Raw genomic sequence first — 21,175 nt, forward strand, 5'->3', positions numbered from 1 at the left:
TTGCCCAATTCACTTCAAATTTGGCTGAAAAGCTCTACCTAGGTCCTAGGTATAACCAGCCAAATTTAAGGCTGGTATGACTTTTCTGGTGGATTGTAGAGGGGATTCCAGAAGTAAGCATATAATGGAAATAAGTTGCAGCCTTAGTTATGGAGTGGATGCACTTGCTCCATAATAACTGTAAGGTATTTCTATGTGTCAGTGCAGGTGAATTATTTCTGACCCATCACCTGTGCTGAGTACATGGAGAACAGAAACAACGTGACTGTGTTCATCCTCTTGGGACTCTCCCAGAATGAGATTGTGCAGCGGGTCTCCTTTGTCCTGTTTCTGCTCATCTATATGGTGATCGTGCTTGGCAACCTTCTAATCGTGGTCACCGTCAAGTCCAGCCAGCACCTCCAAACGCCCATGTACTTCTTCCTCTCGGTCCTGTCCTTCGTGGACATCTGCTACTCCTCTGCCACCGTACCCAAGCTGATGGTAGACCTGTTGGCAGAGGACAAGACAATCTCCTACCGGGGCTGCATCACTCAGCTCTTTTCTGTGCACATTTTCGGCTGCACTGAGATCCTCATCCTCACAGTGATGGCCTACGACAGATACGTGGCCATCTGCAAGCCCCTCCGCTACACAACCATCATGAACCAACGTTGGTGCAGCCAGATGGTGGTGGCCTCCTGGCTGGGGGGTTTTGGGCATTCCATGGTTCAGACTCTCCTGACCACCCAGCTACCCTTCTGTGGGCCAAATGAGATTGACCATTATTTCTGTGATATCTACCCTTTGCTGAAACTGGCCTGCACTGACACCCATGTGGTGGGAGCCCTGGTTGTTGCAAACACAGGGATGATTGCCCTGGGCTGCTTCCTTATCTTGCTAATCTCCTACGTCATCATCTTAGTCGCTCTGAGGACACATTCCTCTCAGGATAGACGCAAAGCCCTCTCCACCTGCACCTCTCACATCACTGTGGTGGTGTTACTGTTCGGGCCCTGCCTCTTCATCTACATCCGCCCTTCCACCACATTAGCGGTTGACAAGGTCTTTGCCTTGTTTTACACCATTATCACCCCAATGCTAAACCCTATCATTTACACCCTGAGGAATGCCGAAATGAAAAGCGCCATGACGAAGCTATGGAGCAGAAAAGAGAGTGCTTGGCAAGCAAGATAAATGGAGTGATGTGGGTTGGGAGGGTCTGGTGGGACAGGTGGCAATATTAAACCCAACCAAAGCACAATCGTAACTGGTACTCAGTGGACCCCAGGCTGGCAGCCATGGTAGGGAGACCAGAGACTAGGCTTGGAGGTGAGATTCCATGGCAGGACAGAGGCGCATTGGCAGAAGTGCTATGTGTGTTTGGGAAGTTGTCTCTTTCACTGCCTGTGCTCTACCTGTTCTGGGGTTAAACACTGAACATTGAACTGCAGGGCTGTCATTCTGGAACCTTTCACAACCTTAAAAGTATGTCTACACTAGAAGTTAGGAATGTGATTTCTTAACTTGTATAGACATAGCCGCATTAGGTATCATTGAATTACTGTGCTAAAAATAGCAGTATAGCCAAGGTAGCATGGGGAATGGTGGCATGGACTAGCCAAGCTGTGTATATACCCAAAGGGTTTAGGTGGATTTGTATTCTGCATGGCTATCCCATGCTGCTGCTTTTCTTTGCCCATGCTACCCATGGCTATGCTACTATTTCTATCATGATAGCTCGATGAGAGCTAGCATACCACTACACTAGTCAGGGAATCACTGATTTTTCAGTTTAATGTCAATTCAATTTTTTTTTAAAAATGCCTTCCTTTTGGGTTGAATCAAAATTGAAATTTTTCAAAATTGTCAGTGAATTGGTTGAAAAGTTGAAGAAAAAGTTTTGTTTAATTTTTGAGTATTTAAATGGTTTAATTATTTAAAATAAAATTAAAGGAAATTTCAAAGCTAAAAATCACTTTAATTAAAAAATTAAAATATTCAAATCTGAATGTTTCAAAATGAAATGTTTCATTAAATTTTTTTTTTCTAAAGGCTCTGTGCACCCAGCAACTCCACTCCAGAGGATGGCCCAAGCAACAGAAAGTTGTCATTCAAACAGTTTTGATTTGTAGTGTGGCTACGATAAGCAATGTGGCCTTATCCTTCCATCCTCCTCCACCCCACTCCACCTTGTCAGTTATGTCACTTTTTTTTAATTAATAAAGAAAGAATGCATGGTTTCACAACAATAGTTATTTTATTTTGAAGGGGAGAGGGTGGCTGGCTTACAGGAAATTAAAATCAACAAAGTGGGTGGGTTTGCATCAAGGAGGAACACACACAACTGTCACACCGAAGCCTGGCCAGTCATGAAACTGGTTTTCAAAGCCTCGCTGATGTGCAGTGTGCCTAACTGTGCTCTTCTAATAGCCCTGGTGTCTGGCTGCTCAAAATTGAATGCCAGGCGATTTGCCTCAACCTCCCACCGCGCCATAAACGTCTCCCCCTTACTCTCACAAATATTATGGAGCACACAGCAAGCAGCAATAATGGTTCTGCTTTGAGCAGGGGTTTGGACTAGATGACCTCCTGAGGTCCCTTCCAACCCTGATATTCTAGGATAACAATGGTAATGTTGGTTGCAGTGAGGTCTAACCTAGTCAGTAAACTACGCCAGCGAGCTTTTAAACGTCCAAAGGCACATTCTACCACCATTCTGCATTTGCTCAGCCTATAGTTGAACTGCTCCTTACTACTGTCCAGGCTGCCTGTGTACGGCTTCATGAGCCATGGGACCAAGCAGTAGGCTGGGTCCCCAAGGATAATTATTGGGATTTCAACATCCCCAATGGTAATTTTCTGGTCTGAGAAGTAAGTCCCTTCTTGTAGCTGCTTGAAAAGCCCGGAGTTCCTAAAGATGCGAGAGTCATGCACCTGTCATGTGAGCATCATGCATCCCACACTGATGTCGGTGAAACGTCCCTTGTCATCCACCAGTGCTTGCAGCACCATTGAGAAGTACCTCTTGTGGTTTACATATTGGTTGGCAAGGTGGTCTGGTGCCAAGATAGAGATATGCAGTCTGTCTATTGCCCCACCACAGTTAGGGAACCCCATTGCAGCAAAGTTCACCCACTATGACCTGCACATTTCCCAGAGTCACTACCCTTGATAACAGAATGTTAGTGATTGCATTGGCTACTTGGATGACAGCAGTGTTTGTGGACTGCAATATAATGATCATGCACCATCACCATGAGGATGAAGCCAAAGAAATGGACTACAAACTTCAATTCAATGTGTCTGCTGTGATCTACAAATTGTCTGGGTCACCGTCCTGCAAGACATGACCCATCTCTATCTATTCCATCATTGGAGATCAACTCTCACTATTGGTAGTCAGGGCTAAAGTTACCATGCCAAATTATTCATAAATCACACCCATGTAATGGTACAGAAGTTAATTGGCTGCACAAGTGCAAATAGTGGTAGACTTTGGCCTAAGGCAGTGGTTCCCAAACTTTAACAACCCACGAATCACTTTCACAAAAATGTGAAGTCTCATGAACCTCCTCCTAAAAATGAATATTTCCAGGGATTTAAGTTTAAATCTGCTCAGTGTGATGCTAACATTCACTCACCTCTCACTGAAGCAAAACAGCACTCCAGAGAAAATGACTTAGGATCAAATTTTTGAAGCACCTGAATGCTGCTACATTGACTACTACCTGGTTCCAGCTGGTTTGGCATGCAAACACCTTTTCTTCCACCACCAGGGCCATCCCTAGGAGGGTGCCCCACAAGGGACAAATTAGCCTGAACCACTCCCACATACAGCATGGCCCCTGCTCATTCTGCCCCTCATGCCACCCAACTTTCCATCTGCCACGGACAGGGGTCCCAGCTGCCTCTCTGCCTGCGATGAGGCTCAGGCTGCTGGCCCCATGCCGGGGTCTGGATTCCTGGCTCTGCACTCCAGGGGCTCAGGCTGCTGGCACCTGCTGACTGCTGGGGCTTGGGCTGCAGGCCCCAACTGCCTGGCCCCACGCTGCATGGGACTCAGGCTACCGGCGCCTCCACGGACCAGGGCTTGGCTGCGTGCTCTGCCGGGTTTGGCTGCTGGTCCCATGCTGATTGGTGCTCAGCTGCCCACTCAGTGCTCCACAGGGCTCGGGCTGTCTGCTCTGCAACTGAGTCACACCTGCTGCCTCCCATGCATGGGATCCTCTGGATGCCATTAAGGAAATTTTTCTGGTGACTCCTCCCTAACATTGTGCAAACCCCCAGGGGTTCTTGAACCCCAATTTGGGAACCACTGGCCTGAGGGTATATCTACACTATGAAATTAGGCTGATTTTATAGAAGTTGATTTTTAGAAACCGATTTTATACAGTTGCTTGTGTATGTCCCCACTAAGTGCATTAAGTCGGCTGAGTGAGTCTTCGCTACTGTGGCTAGCATCAGCTTATGGAGTGTTGCACTGTAGGTAGCTATCCCACAGTTCCCACAGTCTCTGCTGCCCATTGGAATTCTGGGTTAAGCGCCCAATGCCTGATGGGGCAAAAACATTGTCACGGGTGGTTTTGGGTACATGGTGTCAGTTGCCCCTCCTTCCCTCCCTCCCTCTGTGAAAGCAATGGCAGACAATCATTTTGTGCCTTTTTTCCTGGGTTACCCATACAGACACCATACCACAGCAAGCCTGGAGCCCGCTCAGCTCACCGCTGCTGTTGTGAGCATTGTAAACACCTCACATGTTATTCTGGAGTATGCGCAGAACCTGGCTAAGAGACACCAGCACGAGGACGATTGTGATGAGGACATGGTCACAGACATTCCTGAAAGCATGGGCTGTGGCAGTTGGGACATCATGGTGGCAGGGAGCTTGTTGGTACAGTGGAATGCCAATTCTGGGCCCGGCAAACAAGCACAGACTGGTGGGACTGCATAGTGTTGCAGGTGTGGGGTAATTCACAGAGGCTGAGAAACTTTAGCATGTGTAAGGGCACTTTTCTTGAACTTTGCAAGTGGCATTCCCCCACCCTGAAGCACAGGAATACCAAGATGAGACCTGTCCTGACAGTTGAGAAGCAAGTGGTGATAGCCCTGTGGAAGCTTGCAATGCCTGTCTGCTACTGGTCAGTTGGGCATCAATTTGGAGTGGGCATGTCTACTGTGGGGACTGCTATCATCCAAGTAGCCCATGCAATAAGAGTTGCTGATATCAAGGGTAGTGACTCTGGGAAATGTCCAGGTCATAGTGGATGGCTTTGCTGCAATGGGATTGCCTAACTGTGGTGGGGTGATAGACGGAGCCCATATCCTTTTCTTGGCACTGGAGCACCAAGTGAGTGAGTACATAAGCCAATGGTGCTGCAAGCACTGGTGGATCACAAGGGACGTTTCACCAACATCAACGTGGGATGGCCGGGAAAGGTACATGACACTCACGTCTTCAGGAATTCTGGTCTGTTTCAAAAGCTGCAGGAAGGGACTTTCTTCCCAGACCAGAAAATAACCATTGGGGATGTTCAAATGCCTATAATTATCCTTGGGGACCCAGCCTACCCCTTAATGCCATGGCTCATGAAGCCATACATAGGCAGCCAGGACAGTAGTCAGGAGCTGTTCAACTATAGGCTGAGCAAGTGCAGAATGGTGGTAGACTGTGCATTTGGACATTTAAAAGCGCACTGGTGCAGTTTAGTGACTCCTATAGACCTCAAGAGAAACCAAACTTCCCATTGTTATTACTGCTTGCTGTGCGCTCCACAATATCTGTGAAAGTAAGAGGAGATGATTATGGTGGGGTGGGAGGATGAGGCAAATCGCCTGGCCACTGATTATGTGCAGCCAGACACCAGAGCGGTTAGAAGAACACAGCAGGATGTGCTGTGCATCAGAGAAGCTTTGAAAACCAGTTTAATGACTGGCCAGGCTCCAGTGTGAAAGTTCTGTTTGTTTCTCCATGATGAACACCCCCCCGCCCCAGTTCACTCTACTTCCCTGTAAGCTAAACATCCTCCCCTCCCCCCTTCGATCACCACTTGCAGAGGCAGTAAAGTCATTGTTACTTCACATTCATGCATTCTTTATTAATTCATCACACAAATAGAGGGATAACTGTCAAAGTAGCCAGGGAGGGGTGGGAGTGGAGGAACGCTCAGGCTGGGGTGGAGCTATTGAGACACATGGAGGGAAACCTGGACCAGGAACCCCCTTCAGTAAGAGGCTGCAGGTACTGAGGCCTCAAATAGCTCTAATGGAGCAGGATTCACAACAGGTGCCATGAGATGCTGGGAATGTGTCTGCATGCTCTGGAACCCAGCTCACACAGACAACACAGGACCCCTACTGCTCCCAGCAGCGATAGCTCCTGCAGCTCACCCGCTAGAGGTTTGGGGTCTTTTAGATCAGGTTCATTCCCACACCTCACCCCATGGACATTCCCGGGAGCTCTTGTCCTGTGTCCATGACACACTCACTGCAGCGGGAGACAGCTCCACACCTGAGCTGCTGCAATGCACCAGAGGAGAGTCCTTACCTCTCCCACCCTAGCCAGGTTTTTATACCCCAGGCGCTCAGGATCCTGGAGCCCGTGCCGGCACCATAGGTCTGGTGCCTCTCTGGTGTTGAGCCCTGGGGGAGAAAGACACACCCATTGGGGAGGTTTGGCCTTCTGTTTTCAGTGCCTGTTTCCTTCTGGGTGCACACTGGCCAGGCTCCTCGTGGCATCCACGGCCCAATGGAATCGCAGGGTCTGTGCCAGGTCGGTTAGTACCAGAAGGGGGATTTGTTTCAGCCATCACAGTAATCATGTGACCCTTACAGTCATTGTGCTCTGGGAGTGGGTGCCTGTTCATGGGGGTGTCTAACACTGAGAACCCCCCACACCCACTGAAGTCAGGATCTGGCCCTGGCTACCCAGCTGGGGACATCCTACAAGCTTTGTGTCCATCCCCTGTGGTGCCTGCTCCTGCCCCTGCCCTCATGATGGGCTCTTTCCTTCCATGTGTCTCAATAGCTCCGTTCCTGTCCTCTCACGAGCTGGCTGCCCCATAGGGGGGTGGGCTGATTTCCCTGGGCTGGGGGACAGAGCCGGGCTCTGAGATAAAGCAGCCAATTTCCCTGGCACTTTCATGCTCATCTCTCTAATTCAAAGAGAAAGGGAGAGAAAGAGTCATCATCTAAGCTGGGGTCAGTCTCAGAGGAGGGGGCTTCTTTCTGTAGGGTCTCACTGCCCGGCAGAGAGAGTCTCAAAGGAGGGGCCTTGTTTCTATTGGGGTTCCTCTTCCCCGCTACAGCAGGTCTAAGTTAGTTCTAGAGGCGACCCAATGGCCAGCTGGAGCTTGTCTCCCAGAGGCTCGTTTCCATGGCGTCCCATTGCCCAGCTGGGTTTCTTACCCCTCTTTCAGAGCAGGAGCCTCTGCAGCCAATATATCCCATCCTTGGCTTGCCGACTGATGTCACTGGCTGGGCGGGATATGTAGAGACCCAGCTGCAGCACTAATTTGCCTGCCTTGGAGAAGTCAGAGGAGATCTGATGGAAGGAGGACGAGAGGGGAATCCATCACCATTCTCCCTTCAGCTCCCCAGTGCCCCTGGACCTGAGCTCTGCTCCCACCCCTCTGTAGGAGGTGCTGGGGGAGAGGAGCGAGAGCCCTCTTCCTCCTTGCCCCCAAGGGAGCTCGGAGCAAAGGGAGCAGGGCAAGGGCCCTCTCTGAGCACTCGCTGCCTCGCTGCTCCAGAATAACAAGGGCCCTGAGGCCAGGCACGATCCTGCCAGCCAGCGGCCTATGGAACGCAGTCCTTTACAGACCCAGGGAGGGCCAATTACCCAGGGGATGAGGAACATGACTCTATAGGATGCTGGGGTCAGAGGTCACTTATGTCAAATCCAGGCAGGGAGGTGGCAAATTGGAGCAGGGCTGCGCTGGTCTGTATGGCCCTGGCTCTCTCCTGGGTGTTTTTTGAATGGAGAGAGAGATGGATGTGCTACGGGAGAAGGAGGCAGGGCAGGGTCAGCGGGCAGGTGTACATGCTGTACAAACCAGCCTCTCCCCCTCCCCAAGGGGCTCAGACTTTGTGCTCAGGGTGGAGTAGCCAAACCCTGGTCGCAGAGCTTGAAAAGGGGTTCATGACACTGCCCACGTCTTGCTGGGTACAAGCTCCTTGTCTCTCCAGGCTGGGACAATGGTCAGTCTTGGGGCTGGTCTATTTGCTGTGAACCCCTGATCCACGAACAGCACGTCAGGATCAAGGCACATGCCCTGGACCCCAGACCCCAGCTGCAAAGGCCTTGGTAGGATGGATGGAACGGCCCTGAGGACAGTCCCTCCGGGAACTGCAGCGTCCCTGGGACAGAAGAGCTGATTCCCTGAGGCTCCTCCTGTATCTCAGGGTCTCTCCCTAGCGAGGAGCCAGTGACTTTTCTCTGAGGCCCGTGTCATGCATCTCGCTGGGGTTTCAGTCTCTCAGGCCCCAGCAGGGCCTGGTGCTCACTGTTAATGCTTAATGCAACCGTGCAGAGCTCTGGCTAACAGTCCCAGCTCCTTCCCCCTGCACTGGCAGCTCTGGGAAAGTGTGGCCGGCTGGGTCCAAGCAGGGAGGACACAATGGAACCGTGGCTCTTCTAGTCTCTCCTTTGCTGCCCTCCCACAGGGTTCAGGGGCAATTCCACCCCAGACCGTCCCATTCTGCTCACCTCCAGGAGGTGCTGCAGCTTCTCCATGGCGGGGGTCTCTGTTAGCCGGCCCCTGAGCAGGACGTCCAGGCTCTGCGAATAGCTGTTGTACAGAGCCTGCAAGAAGAAGGATCACCCATCCGTCATGGGACATGGAGCTACACCAGTCAGTGAACAATTAGGAGGATTCTCCAGGAGCCCTGGCAAGACTCAGAAGGCACATCCTGGCCTCTCCCATTCACATCACTCCAGGGACACTTGGCAAGAGTTTATGGCCAGATGCCTGCTGCCTCGTCAATCCTTGCTCTTAGCAGTTCTCTGTGCAGGGCCTGGTACCTAGCAGAGTATGGACCAGCCAAACTGCAATAGGTGGGAGGTAGGATCCCCAGGAGAGTCCAGGCAGGAGATCAGAGAATGAGGAGAGGAGAGAAGGCTGGGATCAGCCACAGAGGGGTAATGCAATCCCCTCTGAACCCCTGATCCATGAACAGCACGTCAGGTTCAAGACACATGCCCTGGACCCCAGACCCAAACCAGCAGCAGGGCTCAGACCTCCATAGGGTTGGACGTTGAAAGCCACCCCCTTCCCGAAACAGACAGGGGTTGTAACTTGGACAGAGTCTGCGGGGACCTTGGCCTGTGTGGGACAAATGTCCCCACTTTGGGGTGCCAGATAACAGAGGAAATGTGTCCGCCTGTTGGTGTCACCAGGTATAAATCTAGGTAACTCGGGAGAGTGGTAGATCACAAGTGTCAATGAAGCCCTCCTGTTGTAGGCCTCAGTGAACCATTGTTCCTCCATGTTCAACACTTTGTGTAACCTAGTGTAACCTAATGTACTAATAGTTGCAAAAATGTAATGTTAGCAGTTAGTTTTTGGTTGTAACAGGCAGTTCTCTGCTGTAATACATTGAAGCTCGGCTGAAGCAAGTTTCAAGGCCACTTTTAGATACAGCATACATGTCTCTGCAGCAGAAAGGGGGTAGAGGGAGGGGGAAAACAAAGAAATGTGTGAGAAGAGAATGCTGCAGCTGGACAGAAGAGGGAGGGGAAACGGGGGATTGCTAGTCAGCGAGAAAAGTTCTCATGGATATAAAGGAACAGACTGCTTGTTTTAATCGTGCTTGATTTGAGTCAGTCTCCCTGCACCGCTTTCAGATCTCAAATAAACTTGGTTTGCTTCTCCATCCTGGTGTGTTTATTGGTGCGGCACACCAGGCGACAGACCCCCCCCCCCCGCTGTTGCTTGGCCTCAGGCAGTTACCTGCCGGCAACACCCCTATTGGGGGTGAGGGCTTCTCTGGTACAAGACCCCCTGCCTGGGTGAGGATGGAACAAGGAGCAGGACAGACTTGGTGGCAGCGCAGCTGGGTGATTTTTGTACCTCAGCTCTGCCCTGGAGGTGCTGCTGGATCACCATGATGGTATCTTCCTCAGGGGACAAATCCTGCTCCTCCTCCTCCTCAACGCGCTCCTCGTCTTCCTCCTCCTCAGGCCATGCCACCTGGGCACTGGGGGTGTCTGCACCAGGGAGGGATGGAGAAAGTTTAATCCCTTCTGTTGCTGGGGGGATGCAGTGGACAAAGAAGGCTCCATGTTTCCCCTTTCTCTGTAAGGAGCCCCATGGCAGCGAGGGCCCCACCCTGCCCCTCTCAGAGATGCCCTCAGCCCCATCAGCCTCAGGGCCCAGTGGCAGTCAGCCCCACTGCAACATGATCAGGGGAGGCTGGAGCTCCCCGACTCCACCTAGCATCCCCTGCCATGGGGCGTGGTTGTGCCACCCCCACTGGTGTTAGTGGGGCTCACATGGGTCAGTCCCGGTGCCTTGGCGAGCCAATGAGCACAGGGTGTTACTAGTCCCCCACTGCCCCAGTCCTCCTCCCTTTCCCCTGGGTCTCCCCTCAGCTCCAAAGAGGGAGCCTTTAAACTCACGGCTGCCAGACCCCACGGAGGAGCTGCTGGCCCCACAGGAGTATGCGAAGCTGCTGGTGTTTGACGCGCAGTCGCTCAACTCCTGCACTGGGCTGGCGGGAAGCTCCTCGATGGCCAGAGTGGGGCTGGCAGGAGGCTCCTCGGTTGCCAGGGTGGGGCTGGTGGGAGGGTCCTCAGGGGCCAGGGTGCGGCCGGTGGGAGGCTCCTCTGGGGCCAGCGTGGTACTGGCGGGAGGCTCCTTGGTGGCCAGGGTAGTACTGGCGGGAGGCTCCTCGGGGGCCAGGGTTGGGCTGGCACAGGGCTTCACAGTTGTCATGGTGGTGGACGGCTCCTGCTGGGCCCTGGGGCGCAGGTCCTGGCTCCTTGGCTTCCTGTGAAGTAAGCCCCAGTGCTGCCTTCCCCGGCTCCTTCCCTCTCCTGGCTCTCTCCTCCATAGCTGAACCCGGGACCACCTCCATTTTGGCCCAGAAGGTGCCTCAGGGTCAGCTAGGGGAGCTGGTATCTTCCTCCTCCTCCAGCATGTGACGCAGCTCCTCTCTTTCTCCTGGCCATAAGCCTCTTCCCCGCCTACGGGGACAGAGGGGCCGCTCTCCTCCTAGGAAGGCTGGCTGATGTTTACTGCTGGCTCTGGAGCCACCTGCTCGGCCTTCCTTCTGAGCATCTGCCTTATTCCCTCCATCCTGGAACTGAGTGGGGAGCAGCCATGAGTCTGGCTTCAAAGCAGCTTTTCATTAACGAGCCTGCCTGCTCCCCTGCCCACCTCCCCTCTGCTGAGGCAATTTCTCCTCCTGACACAACCCACCTCAGGGCACAGGAACCCTCAACCTGGGGAACAAACCCTGACAAGGGACGGGCTGGGAGCCCTAGTGATGGGATATTCCCACCACACTGGGGATGGCTCTGGAGAACTCCACTTGTTCTAGATCGGATGAAGCTGGATGGCAGATGCTCAGGGTTGCTCCTCCCTTCACCCTCCTCGATCTCCTGCACCCAAGTGGCCTGCAACGGGTGCCGCACAGTGCCCTGCCAGCAGGGCAAGGGGTAGAAACCAGAGATCGAAACTGGCTGTGAAAACAATACAATGCCACTAGCAGAAGGCTCCTGGGACACTCCATAGCTGTACCGGGGGCCACTTCCATTTTGGCCCAGAAGGTGCCTCAGGGTCAGCTAGGGGAGCTGGTGTCTTCCTCCTCCTCCAGAAAGCCAGAGCTGGGAAGTGCCAGCAGGACTCTATTCCCAGTCTCCCTGGCTCTGAGTGTGACCTGTTGTAGTGACTGACGGATTTGCAGCTTGTCCCCCATCCAAAGCCAATAACACATCTCTGGGTTGTTCTCAGCACCCCTCTGTCCCCCGCAGCCCTCAGCTGTTCCTTGCATTACAGAGGCTTGGACGGTAACAGGATTGGATATTGTTACTGGCTCACTGGGTGGTTCTAGCCAATGAGGGTCTCAGTCTAGCCTCAGAGGCCCACATCCCCAGACACTACAGGTCAGGGTGGATTGATTTCATTCCACAAGTTCTGTAGTTGTATTTTTAAGTTATTTTCCTAATGAGAGATTGATTCTCATTAAATTCTTAGTGGTGGCCAATGACAGAACAGGGAGCAATGGTCTCAAGTTGCACTGTGGACGGCTTAACTTGGCTATTAGGAAACACTAGTTCACTAGGAGGGTGGTGAAGCCCTGGAATGGGTTACCTAGGGAGGTGGTGGAATCTCCATCCTTACAAGTTTTTAAAGGTCAGCTTGAGAAAGCCCTGGCTGGGATGATGAAGTTGGAGTTGGTCCTGCCTGCAGCAAGGGGTTGGACTAGATACCTCCTGAGGTCTGTTCCAGCCCTAGTCTTCTATGATTCTAGGAATAGGGATCCATTCAAACATGTTGACTTGCTGGTTTTGCAGGATATATACAAACAAAAAGGTTGACTGAACCATTTATTTTCATTTTAAACAAACTGAGGTAAAGAAGTATCTCTAGTTCGTGCACTGAACTGATTGTTCCTGCTCATAATGTCCTTCCAGATTTTAGAAGTAGTAGCTCACATCTCTGCCTCTCTAGCGTTTATTCATATATTACAAGGGGAAAAGAAGCCTTCATCCTTTTTCAACTCCCAATCAGTTTCTTACATTTGAATGAAATAGCTGCATCAGCTGGAATGAAGAAAATATTCTTTCTGCACCTGCAGAAGAGGCTGGTGCTGCCAAAATCTGGCTGAGTGTTTCAATAACTTCTGGACCCCCAGGTGCTTAGGCAATGAATTCCAACAGTTCAGTGCTTTGACTTCCTCTGACACTTGGCAGCAAACACTGACTTCTTCATATAGGTATTTATTTAAATTACTTTAATAGGCTGGAGCAACTATAGGCCTTAACATCGCTTGTCATTGTTTCAAATTTTATACTTGACAGGTTTTAAAATAAAAATTTGTCAATATAAATTTAAAAAACCCAGTTTAAATAAAAAAAAATCTCTGGGGGGGTGGGGGTTTGAGTTGTGAAAAAGCCTTTGATTGGTCTTGCCCTTGATTTTAGAAGAACTACTTCATCTGAGAGAATCAGAAACTGCTTGTATTCTAGTCAAGGAGAGGAGGCAGCAAAATTCATCCTAGCAGTAATTTGTTGGGCCTTATTTGCTCAGTCTTAAACAAACAAGTGTGCAAAACTCTAGCTTGTCTCTTTTATGTAGGCCCAGCTAAGAGGTGGTAGGAGGGGCAGGAATGCTGTCTGTGTCCCGGATCCAGTAGCAATCGCACAGGATATTGCCACAAAAGCTACATTTTACTGCCAAACTGTCTAAGCCATTCCTCTTCTGCGCTTCCTGGTTTCTAAGTTTCAAATCCACAAAACCTTTCCCTTGCCAGTCACTGCCCAGGTGGTGCAGCAGGCAGAGGAACCTGAGCAGTAACATTGTGACACCAGAGGTAACTCAGCCACCTGTCGCTTCCTGACTCCTCTAACCCTGAGCATAAATCCGAAGCCTGAGCCCTGCCTTGGGCATCGCTCCCACGGAAACCTGCAGGTTCATTTACTGACTTCTGCAAATCACCTGTGGAGAGTTAGCACTGACTGGCTGAATTCAGTCTCAAGTCACAATGCCCTTCAGCTTACAGCGCTAATGGAAGGGGCACAGAGTGGAAATCAGGCTTTTCTGGTGGTCTGTTTTCCAACTGAGAAGAAGGGACAAGAGGGAAGGAGGAAGAGGGAAGCAAAATGGTTAAATTCCAAACGCCCCCAGCAAGCCACAGATTAATTCCAAGCCCAGAGGAAACCACTGTTGTCTGACTTTCTGTTTCACTTCAGCCATAGAATGTGCCTCAAAATAATTCCCATAGGAATTAGAGCAGATTTTTTAATAAAACACCCAAGCTTGATTTTAAAATAGGCCAGTTGTGGAAAATCCACAATTGCTCCAAACTCTGATGTTCAAAATGCTCCTTGCCTTATTTCCAGTGTGTATTGGTCTAGCTTTGACTTCCAGCCATTGTCTGCTCATAACCTTTATCTGGTAAAGCGAAGATGGAGGCTTGCTGCAGCAAGACTACAGGGCTCTCGGAGGTTCCCCCTGTCCTGCCTGGCTGTTGTCAAGGGAGCTCTGTGAGGTCACAGATGCCTCATTCATAGAATATGAGGGTTGGAAGGGATCTCAGGAGGTCATCTAGCCCAACCCCCTGCTCAAAGCAGGACCAATTCTCAACTAATTGTCTTTGCTCAATGGGCTGAGTCCCTGCCAAAAGCTTTTGTGAAGTCACTGCCACACCCACCTTTCCCTGACAGGCCTGATGTCTGCCCCTGGCCAGCCCAGCTGGATGTTTGAGCTGCACCCTGGATCACCCCACTTGCTCATTATTGATTCTGGGGAGCAAGCAGGCTACCCAGTAAAACAGCAGGGTCTGTTCCCCACACTGAGCTTTTCATAGAGGCATCGGTTGTGAAACAATTCAGTCTCCTAATCTGGCCTCTATTTCACGGGCTACGACATTTCACACTCTTAGCACCCTATTAAGCCCAATTGCTTGTAATTCACTAAAAGGCACCTTCCCAACCAGTTATGATGGTAGGACACCAGGAAACAGAGACTCCACCTCTCCCCTGGGTAATTTGTTCCAGTGGCTAGTCTCCATCACTGTCATAATTACATTTGAAATTGACAACCTCTGAGAAGGGCCAAATTTATGACAATCTTTTAAATAATTTAAATAAAAGAGAAAAAATAACATTCAGTAGAACATGTTCACTGCCAAGTGTTTCAGACAGTCGCACCACTGATGTGATAGCTAAGGCCCTGGAAGCAAAGTTAGCTGAAATGCTAACCCAGCTCTGAGCAGCAGTAGCTTCCTTGAAAGGTGCAGAAAATCTTGTCTTCCTTTCAGTTTATTCAAATCATTCAGTTCAGTCGACTAGTTTGTTGAAATTCAAGAAAGCCTTCGGGAATTCACAAAACAGGCAGACTTGTTTTCCTCCCTCAATCATTGGATAAAAACTAGGGAATAGATCTACTGGTTCATCAATCTAGAAACACGTGGAGACAAGAATGTATCATTTCAGTTCACTAACCACACATCAAATTGCCTTTGTTTAGGAAATCAGTTAGTTTGAAATGCAAAACATTTTGATACAACTTCTTTCTTATGATTCTCTTTCTAGCTCTGGCATGACTTGCTGTATGACCAAAGAGAGGTCACTTCTTTTCTCTTTCCCTCGGTATCATGGGGGATGGAGAAAATTCTCTCAGTCCTAGCAGGAGAGAGATTTGAGCAAGTCAGGCATGTTAGGGCCCTCGTGCTCTAAAGGACAATGGGAGATTGTTGTTTGGGGCAAGAATCCCAACGGATTTGTTACTTGTCCCCCAACCAAAGCCAAGAACACATCTCTGTGTTTTCAATCATGAGTTAGACATTCTCAGCACCTCTCTGTCTCCCGTAGCCCTTGGATTAGGGAGGCTTGGATGCTAAGAGAACTGGAATTATTCTACTGGCTTCTTGGGTGTTACTAGCCCATGCGGGTCTCAGTCTGGCCCCCAAGGCCCACACTCCCAGACACTAAAGATCACGATGGATTGACTTCACTCAAAGGTTTTTTTTTTGCATTTTTGAATTATTTTCCTAATGAAAGATCGATTCTCATGATATCTTAGAGCTGACAGAAGACAGAACAAGGATCAATGCTCTCAAGTTGCAGTGTGGAAGGCTTGGATATTAGGAAAAACTTTTTCACTAGGAGGGTGGTGATGCCTTTGAATCTGCTAGGATAGAGTCCATGATCTTGTATGTCTATCTGGAGCCTACAGTTTTTCTTACCTTCTACACAGATGGCAACGTCTTTGAAAAAAATACACACGGGAATGACAAACACATGCATTGAATCTCCTGCCCACCAAAGTCTCTTGGTCCTCAGTGAGAGACCACGAGATGGAGGCTTGCTGGAGCAAGGCTACAGGGCTCTCCGAGGTTCCCCCTGCCCGCATCCCTGTCCTGCCTGGCTGTTGTCAAGGGAGCTCTGTGAGGTCACAGATACCTCATCATCTTTGCCCAATAAGCTGAGTTCCTGCCAAAGGCCTTTGTGAAGTCACTGCCGCACCCACCTTTCCCTGGCAGGCCTGATGTCTGCCCTTGGCCAGCCCAGCTGGATGTTTGAGCTGCACCCCGGATCACCTCACTTGCTCATTATTGATTCTGGGGAGCAAGCAGGCTACCCAGTAAAACAGCAGGGTCTGTTCCTCGCCCCACACTGAGCTTTTCATAGAGGTTATGAAACAATTCGATCTCCTAATCTGGCCTCTATTTCACAGGCTATGAAATTTCACACACTGTGCACCATATTAAGCCCAATTGCTTGTAATTCACTAAAAGACACCTTCCAGAATGACAGGCAGTTGTGACATGAAGACACCAGGAAACAGAGACTCTACCTCTCCCCTGGGTAATTTGTTCCAGTGGCTAGTCTCCCTCACAGTCAAAAATGTGTGCCTACGGGTACGTCTGCACTATGGGATTATTCCGATTTTACATAAACCGGTTTTGTAAAACAGATTGTATGAAGTCGAGTGCACGTGGCCACACTAAGCACATTAATTCGGCGGTGTGCATCCATGGTCCGAGGCTAGTGTCGATTTCTGGAGCATTATACTGTGGGTAGCTATTCCGTAGCTATCCCATAGTTCCTGCAGTCTCCCCTGCCCCTTGGAATTCTGGGTTGAGATCCCAGTGCCTGAGGGGCAAAAACCATTGTCGCGGGTGATTCTGGGTAAATGTCATTAGTCATTCCTTCCTCCGGGAAAGCAACGGCAGACAATCATTTCACGCCCTTTTTCCCTGGATTGCCCTGGCAGACGCCATAGCACGGCAACCAAGGAGAACATTCAGCTTTTTTTTACTGTCACCATATGTGTATTGGATGCCACTGACAGAGGTGATACTGCAGTGCTACACAGCAGCATTCATTTGCCTTTGTATGACAGCAGAGACGGTTATCAGTTGTTCTGTACAGTCTGCTGCGCCATTGTAAATTGGCAATGAGATGATGGTTATCTGTCATTCTGTACCGTCTGCTGCTGTCATAGGTGCCCCTGGCTGAAGTCGACCGGAAGCGCAAAGACAAAAATGGGAATGACCCCCCCCGGGTCATTTTCTCCTTTATGGTGTCTAAAAATAGAGTCAGTCCTGCCTAGAATACGGTGCAAGTGTACTAGGGAACCCGTGTATCAGAGAACCAGAGAGCACAGCTGCTCTGTGTCAGATCCCACAGAAATGATGAGCTGCATGGCATTCTAGGGGGTGTCCCTGCAGCAACCCCACCCATTGCTTCCCTCGTCCCCAAACCTTCCTGGGCTACAGTGGCAGTGTCCCCCCCTCCATTTGTGTGGTGAAGAAATAAAGAATGCAGGAATAAGAAACACTGACAGTTACTGAGATAAAATGGGGGGGGAGGCAGCCTCCAGCTGCTATGATAGTCCAGGCAGGACATTAAGCTGTGCGGGGGAGAGGAGCCCAGCATCCCGCTGCTATGATAGTCCAGGCACTACAGAATCTTTTCTTTACACATGAAAGGGAGGGGGCTGATGGAGCTCAGCCCCCAGTTACTATGATGAGTACTCTTACCAGCCGTTCTGTACCATCTACTGGGAATGACCAGGAATCATTCCTATTTTTACCCAGGTGCCCCTGGCCAGCCTTACCTGAGGCAAGCCGGGAGCACTCACGGGCTGATGATGACAACGGATAGCAGTCATATTGTACTGTCTGCCATCGGGGAGGGGAGGGGAGTGGATACTGCTCTTCACTGCCACAGCATCGCATCTACCAGCAGCATTCAGTAGACATAGGATGACCTTGAAAAAAGTCCAGAAACAATTTTTTTCCCTTTTTCTTTAACGGGGAGAGGGGAGGGGGTACATTGACGAGCTATATCCTGAACCACCCTGGACAATGTGTTTGACCCTACAGGCATTGGGAGCTCAGCCAAGAATTCAAATACTTTTTGGAGACTGCTGTGGACTGTGGGATAGCTGGAGTCCTCAGTACCCACTCTCTCCCTCCATGAGCGTCCATTTAATTCTTTGGCTTTCCGTTACGCTTGTCACACAGCACTGTGTTGTGGACTCTGTATCATGGCCTGGAGATTTTTTTCAAATGCTTTGGCATTTCATCTTCTGTAACGGAGCTCTGATAGAACAGATTTGTCTCCCCATACAGCGATCAGATCCAGTATCTCCCATACAGTCCATGCTGGAGCTCTTTTTGGATTTGGGACTTCATGGCCACCCGTGCTGATCAGAGCTCCACGCTGGGCAAACAGGAAATGCAATTCAAAAGTTCGCTTTGCTTTTCCTGTTTATCTGGCCAGTGCATCTGAGTTTGGATTGCTGTCCAGAGCGGTCACAATGGTGCACTGTGGGATACCGCCCGGAGGCCAATACCGTTGATTTGCGGCCACACTAACCCTAATCTGATATGGTAATACCGATTTTAGCACTACTCCTCTCGTCGGGGAGGAGTACAGAAACCGATTTAAACAGCCGTTTATATCGATATAAAGGGGCTCGTTGTGTGGACGGGTACAGCGTTAAATCGGTTTAACGCTGCTAAAATAGGTTTAAACGCATAGTGTAGACCAGGCCTACGTCTCATTTGAATTTCTCTGGCTTCAGCTGGCAGCTGCTGATTCTTCTTGTGCCTTTTTTGGCTAGATCGAATTAGTCCTGCCCCGTGAAATCTGATATCCTTGTCCTGCTGGGACCCCCCAGCCAGGAGAACCCAGTAGAGGCCTCCTAGCTGTTTCTCTGCCTGACTGGTGACAGGACTTCCTCTCCATGGGGATATCAGACGCACCTGCAGAGGCAGTGCAGAAGTGCGTGTGCTGCATCAGCCCGGTGTTGGGCTCAGGGCTTTGGCCTTGGCAGCTTCTGCTCCAGTCACATCTCTGGGTACCCCGACTCAGAGGTTCTGGCCCCCTGTGGGGTCAGCCAGTGCTGGGGCACTGGGTTCAGGACTTTCATGCCCCTTCCCACTCTTGCCGGCGCTCTGGGTGCCTGGGCTTGGGGCTTCCGCCTGGCATCTGAAGCGAGAGCTCGGGGCTTCCCTTGCAGTTCCTTCTGGGGCTCAGGGGTCCATTTCTCTGGATGCCCAGAAAATGGTAGGAGCCGAGGTGCTTCCAAGTAGTTGGTAGGAGCTGAGGTGCTGACAACAGCAGGGACCCACCTGCACATCTGGGAACCTCCTCTAGCTTCAGAAAAGTTGCTGGCTGCTGCCCTTGGAGCTCAGGTCTGAAGGCAGCACAGAAGTGAGGGTGACAATGCTGTGACCCCCCCACAACAACCTCTGAACTCCCCCATTCTCCCAGTTTGGTCAGGACCCTCATGGTTACAATACCATGAAATGTCAGGTGGAAACAGCTGAAATGGTGACCTAGGTCAATTTCAAGACCAGTGGGTTTGTAAATTAGTCAAAGTGAGTCCTGAATTTGGTAGAGACCTGGCTCTTATGGAGGCCCAAGCAGGTTTGCACTCCCAGTTCTCCTAAAAGTCCATGGAGAATTCCTGCTGCCCGAGAAACTTCCCAGAATAAGCTACCAGGACTAGGGGGAAATGAAGGAAACCAACCAAAGCCTGAGCTAGGTTGAAGAGCATTGATCCAAGCCGTGTTTGAACCCCTCCACCCCCACCTGCCTACCTGCGGTGAAACGGACAGAGGGGCACTGATTTCTAGTTGTGAACTTGCTACAGACCGTGGGCTTCAGCACAAGCCGTACAGCCCATACTCTGAACTCTTGGATAAACAGCAAAGCTGGCTTTTCCGAAACCTTTCCCCCCAGTGCTCTGCATCCACTTGGGATTGTGCCCAGCAGGGGCTGGTGGAGGGGAGGGGAAGGGAGATGAGGCCATGCAAATGTTGTGGCGTCTGCACTACCCCACAGACACACACACAGCAATGCAGGGCATAATATCCAGGACAGTAAATGATTTGGCCATAACCTAACAAAATCCTCAGTGATGAAAGTCCAATTTCTCTAGAAAACAATGGGAGGGAGGGGTTAGAGAGTTGCAGTAACCACCTGGACTTCCAGTCTCTGGTCAGCCACATTCCCCTCTCCAGAGTTTTCACTGCTATCTTCTCCAAACTGGTCCTCCTGATCTAATGTGAGGTCACATCCTGGCCTTTAGGGACATTGGCAGGATCTTCCCTGTTCCCAGCTGCAGCATCACCCTTGTTATTCTGTCTGATAAGGATCCTGGAGGAGGAGGCAATGCTGGAGTGGGTGGGTGGAAGGCCTGGAGCGCCTGTGGTCCATTTGCTTAGAACTTCCTCCTGTCTACTTATTATGCAACCCCCTTTACTGCGCCATTGACAGGGGTTATTGTTGGCAGATGTGCACGATTAAGTGATTAAGACCTATGTGGCATTTTGGGTGCAGAATAATTCCCCTCAGGCGTATTGTTCTGTTGGAGGTAGGGGTGGGAGAAGAAATTTTTACTCCTATGCCCACTAGTTTCAGTCCTGTTTTCTTTCACAAAAATCATTGCTTTTCCAATTTTGTATTGAAGGAGGGCCAAAATAAAAGCCCTATTTCTGATTCTATTCTATCCTACATAAACTTATATCACAATAGTATCTGAGCACCATCCAGCAGTGCACTAAGTGACAGGACTGGTTGTTCTCTCCTCTACTCCCCATTGCTCCTGGGGGAATTTTGCACCATTGCGCAATACAGAATTTTCACAGAATTAATGTTCTAAGCAGAGTTTTCTCCCCCCTCCACTGAATTGCACTGTAGATCCACTGGCCACCACTGCAGGCTGCTGGGCCTGGCAGAGCCCAGATCCCCAGGTCACAAAGAGAAGAGCAGGATGGTTCCTGTCAGCTCCAGTTCCTGGCATACCCTGAAAGAAAGAGGTGACATGTAGGAAACTCCATACAAACCCAGAACCCAACACCAGGCTGTTTCTCCTTCTGGATCCTTGGATTCTGGAAATGATAGGGATACGAGAGTCTGGGCTGGTGGGCGAGGGTGGTTTTGTCATGTGTCTGGCAGGTATTTTGAAAAGTGACCAAAATAATTGAAGTAGTATGATTATATAGTGTTATT

General features: G+C 50.3%; 1 protein-coding gene across 1 annotated transcript; it reads left to right on the forward strand.

Annotated features, from left to right (window-relative positions):
* Window positions 1–243: 243 nt before the first annotated feature.
* LOC115651636 (olfactory receptor 4S2-like) lies at window positions 244–5,777 on the forward strand (the record flags this gene model as incomplete). Its single annotated transcript, XM_030562731.1, has 2 exons — window positions 244–1,139; window positions 5,756–5,777. Coding segments are annotated over exons 1-2 (918 nt in total), but the record flags the coding sequence as incomplete, so codon positions are not given.
* Between the last annotated feature and the right edge of the window lie 15,398 nt (window positions 5,778–21,175).

Source organism: Gopherus evgoodei, chromosome 4, assembly GCF_007399415.2.
Source record: "Gopherus evgoodei ecotype Sinaloan lineage chromosome 4, rGopEvg1_v1.p, whole genome shotgun sequence".
NCBI lineage: Eukaryota > Metazoa > Chordata > Testudines > Testudinidae > Gopherus > Gopherus evgoodei.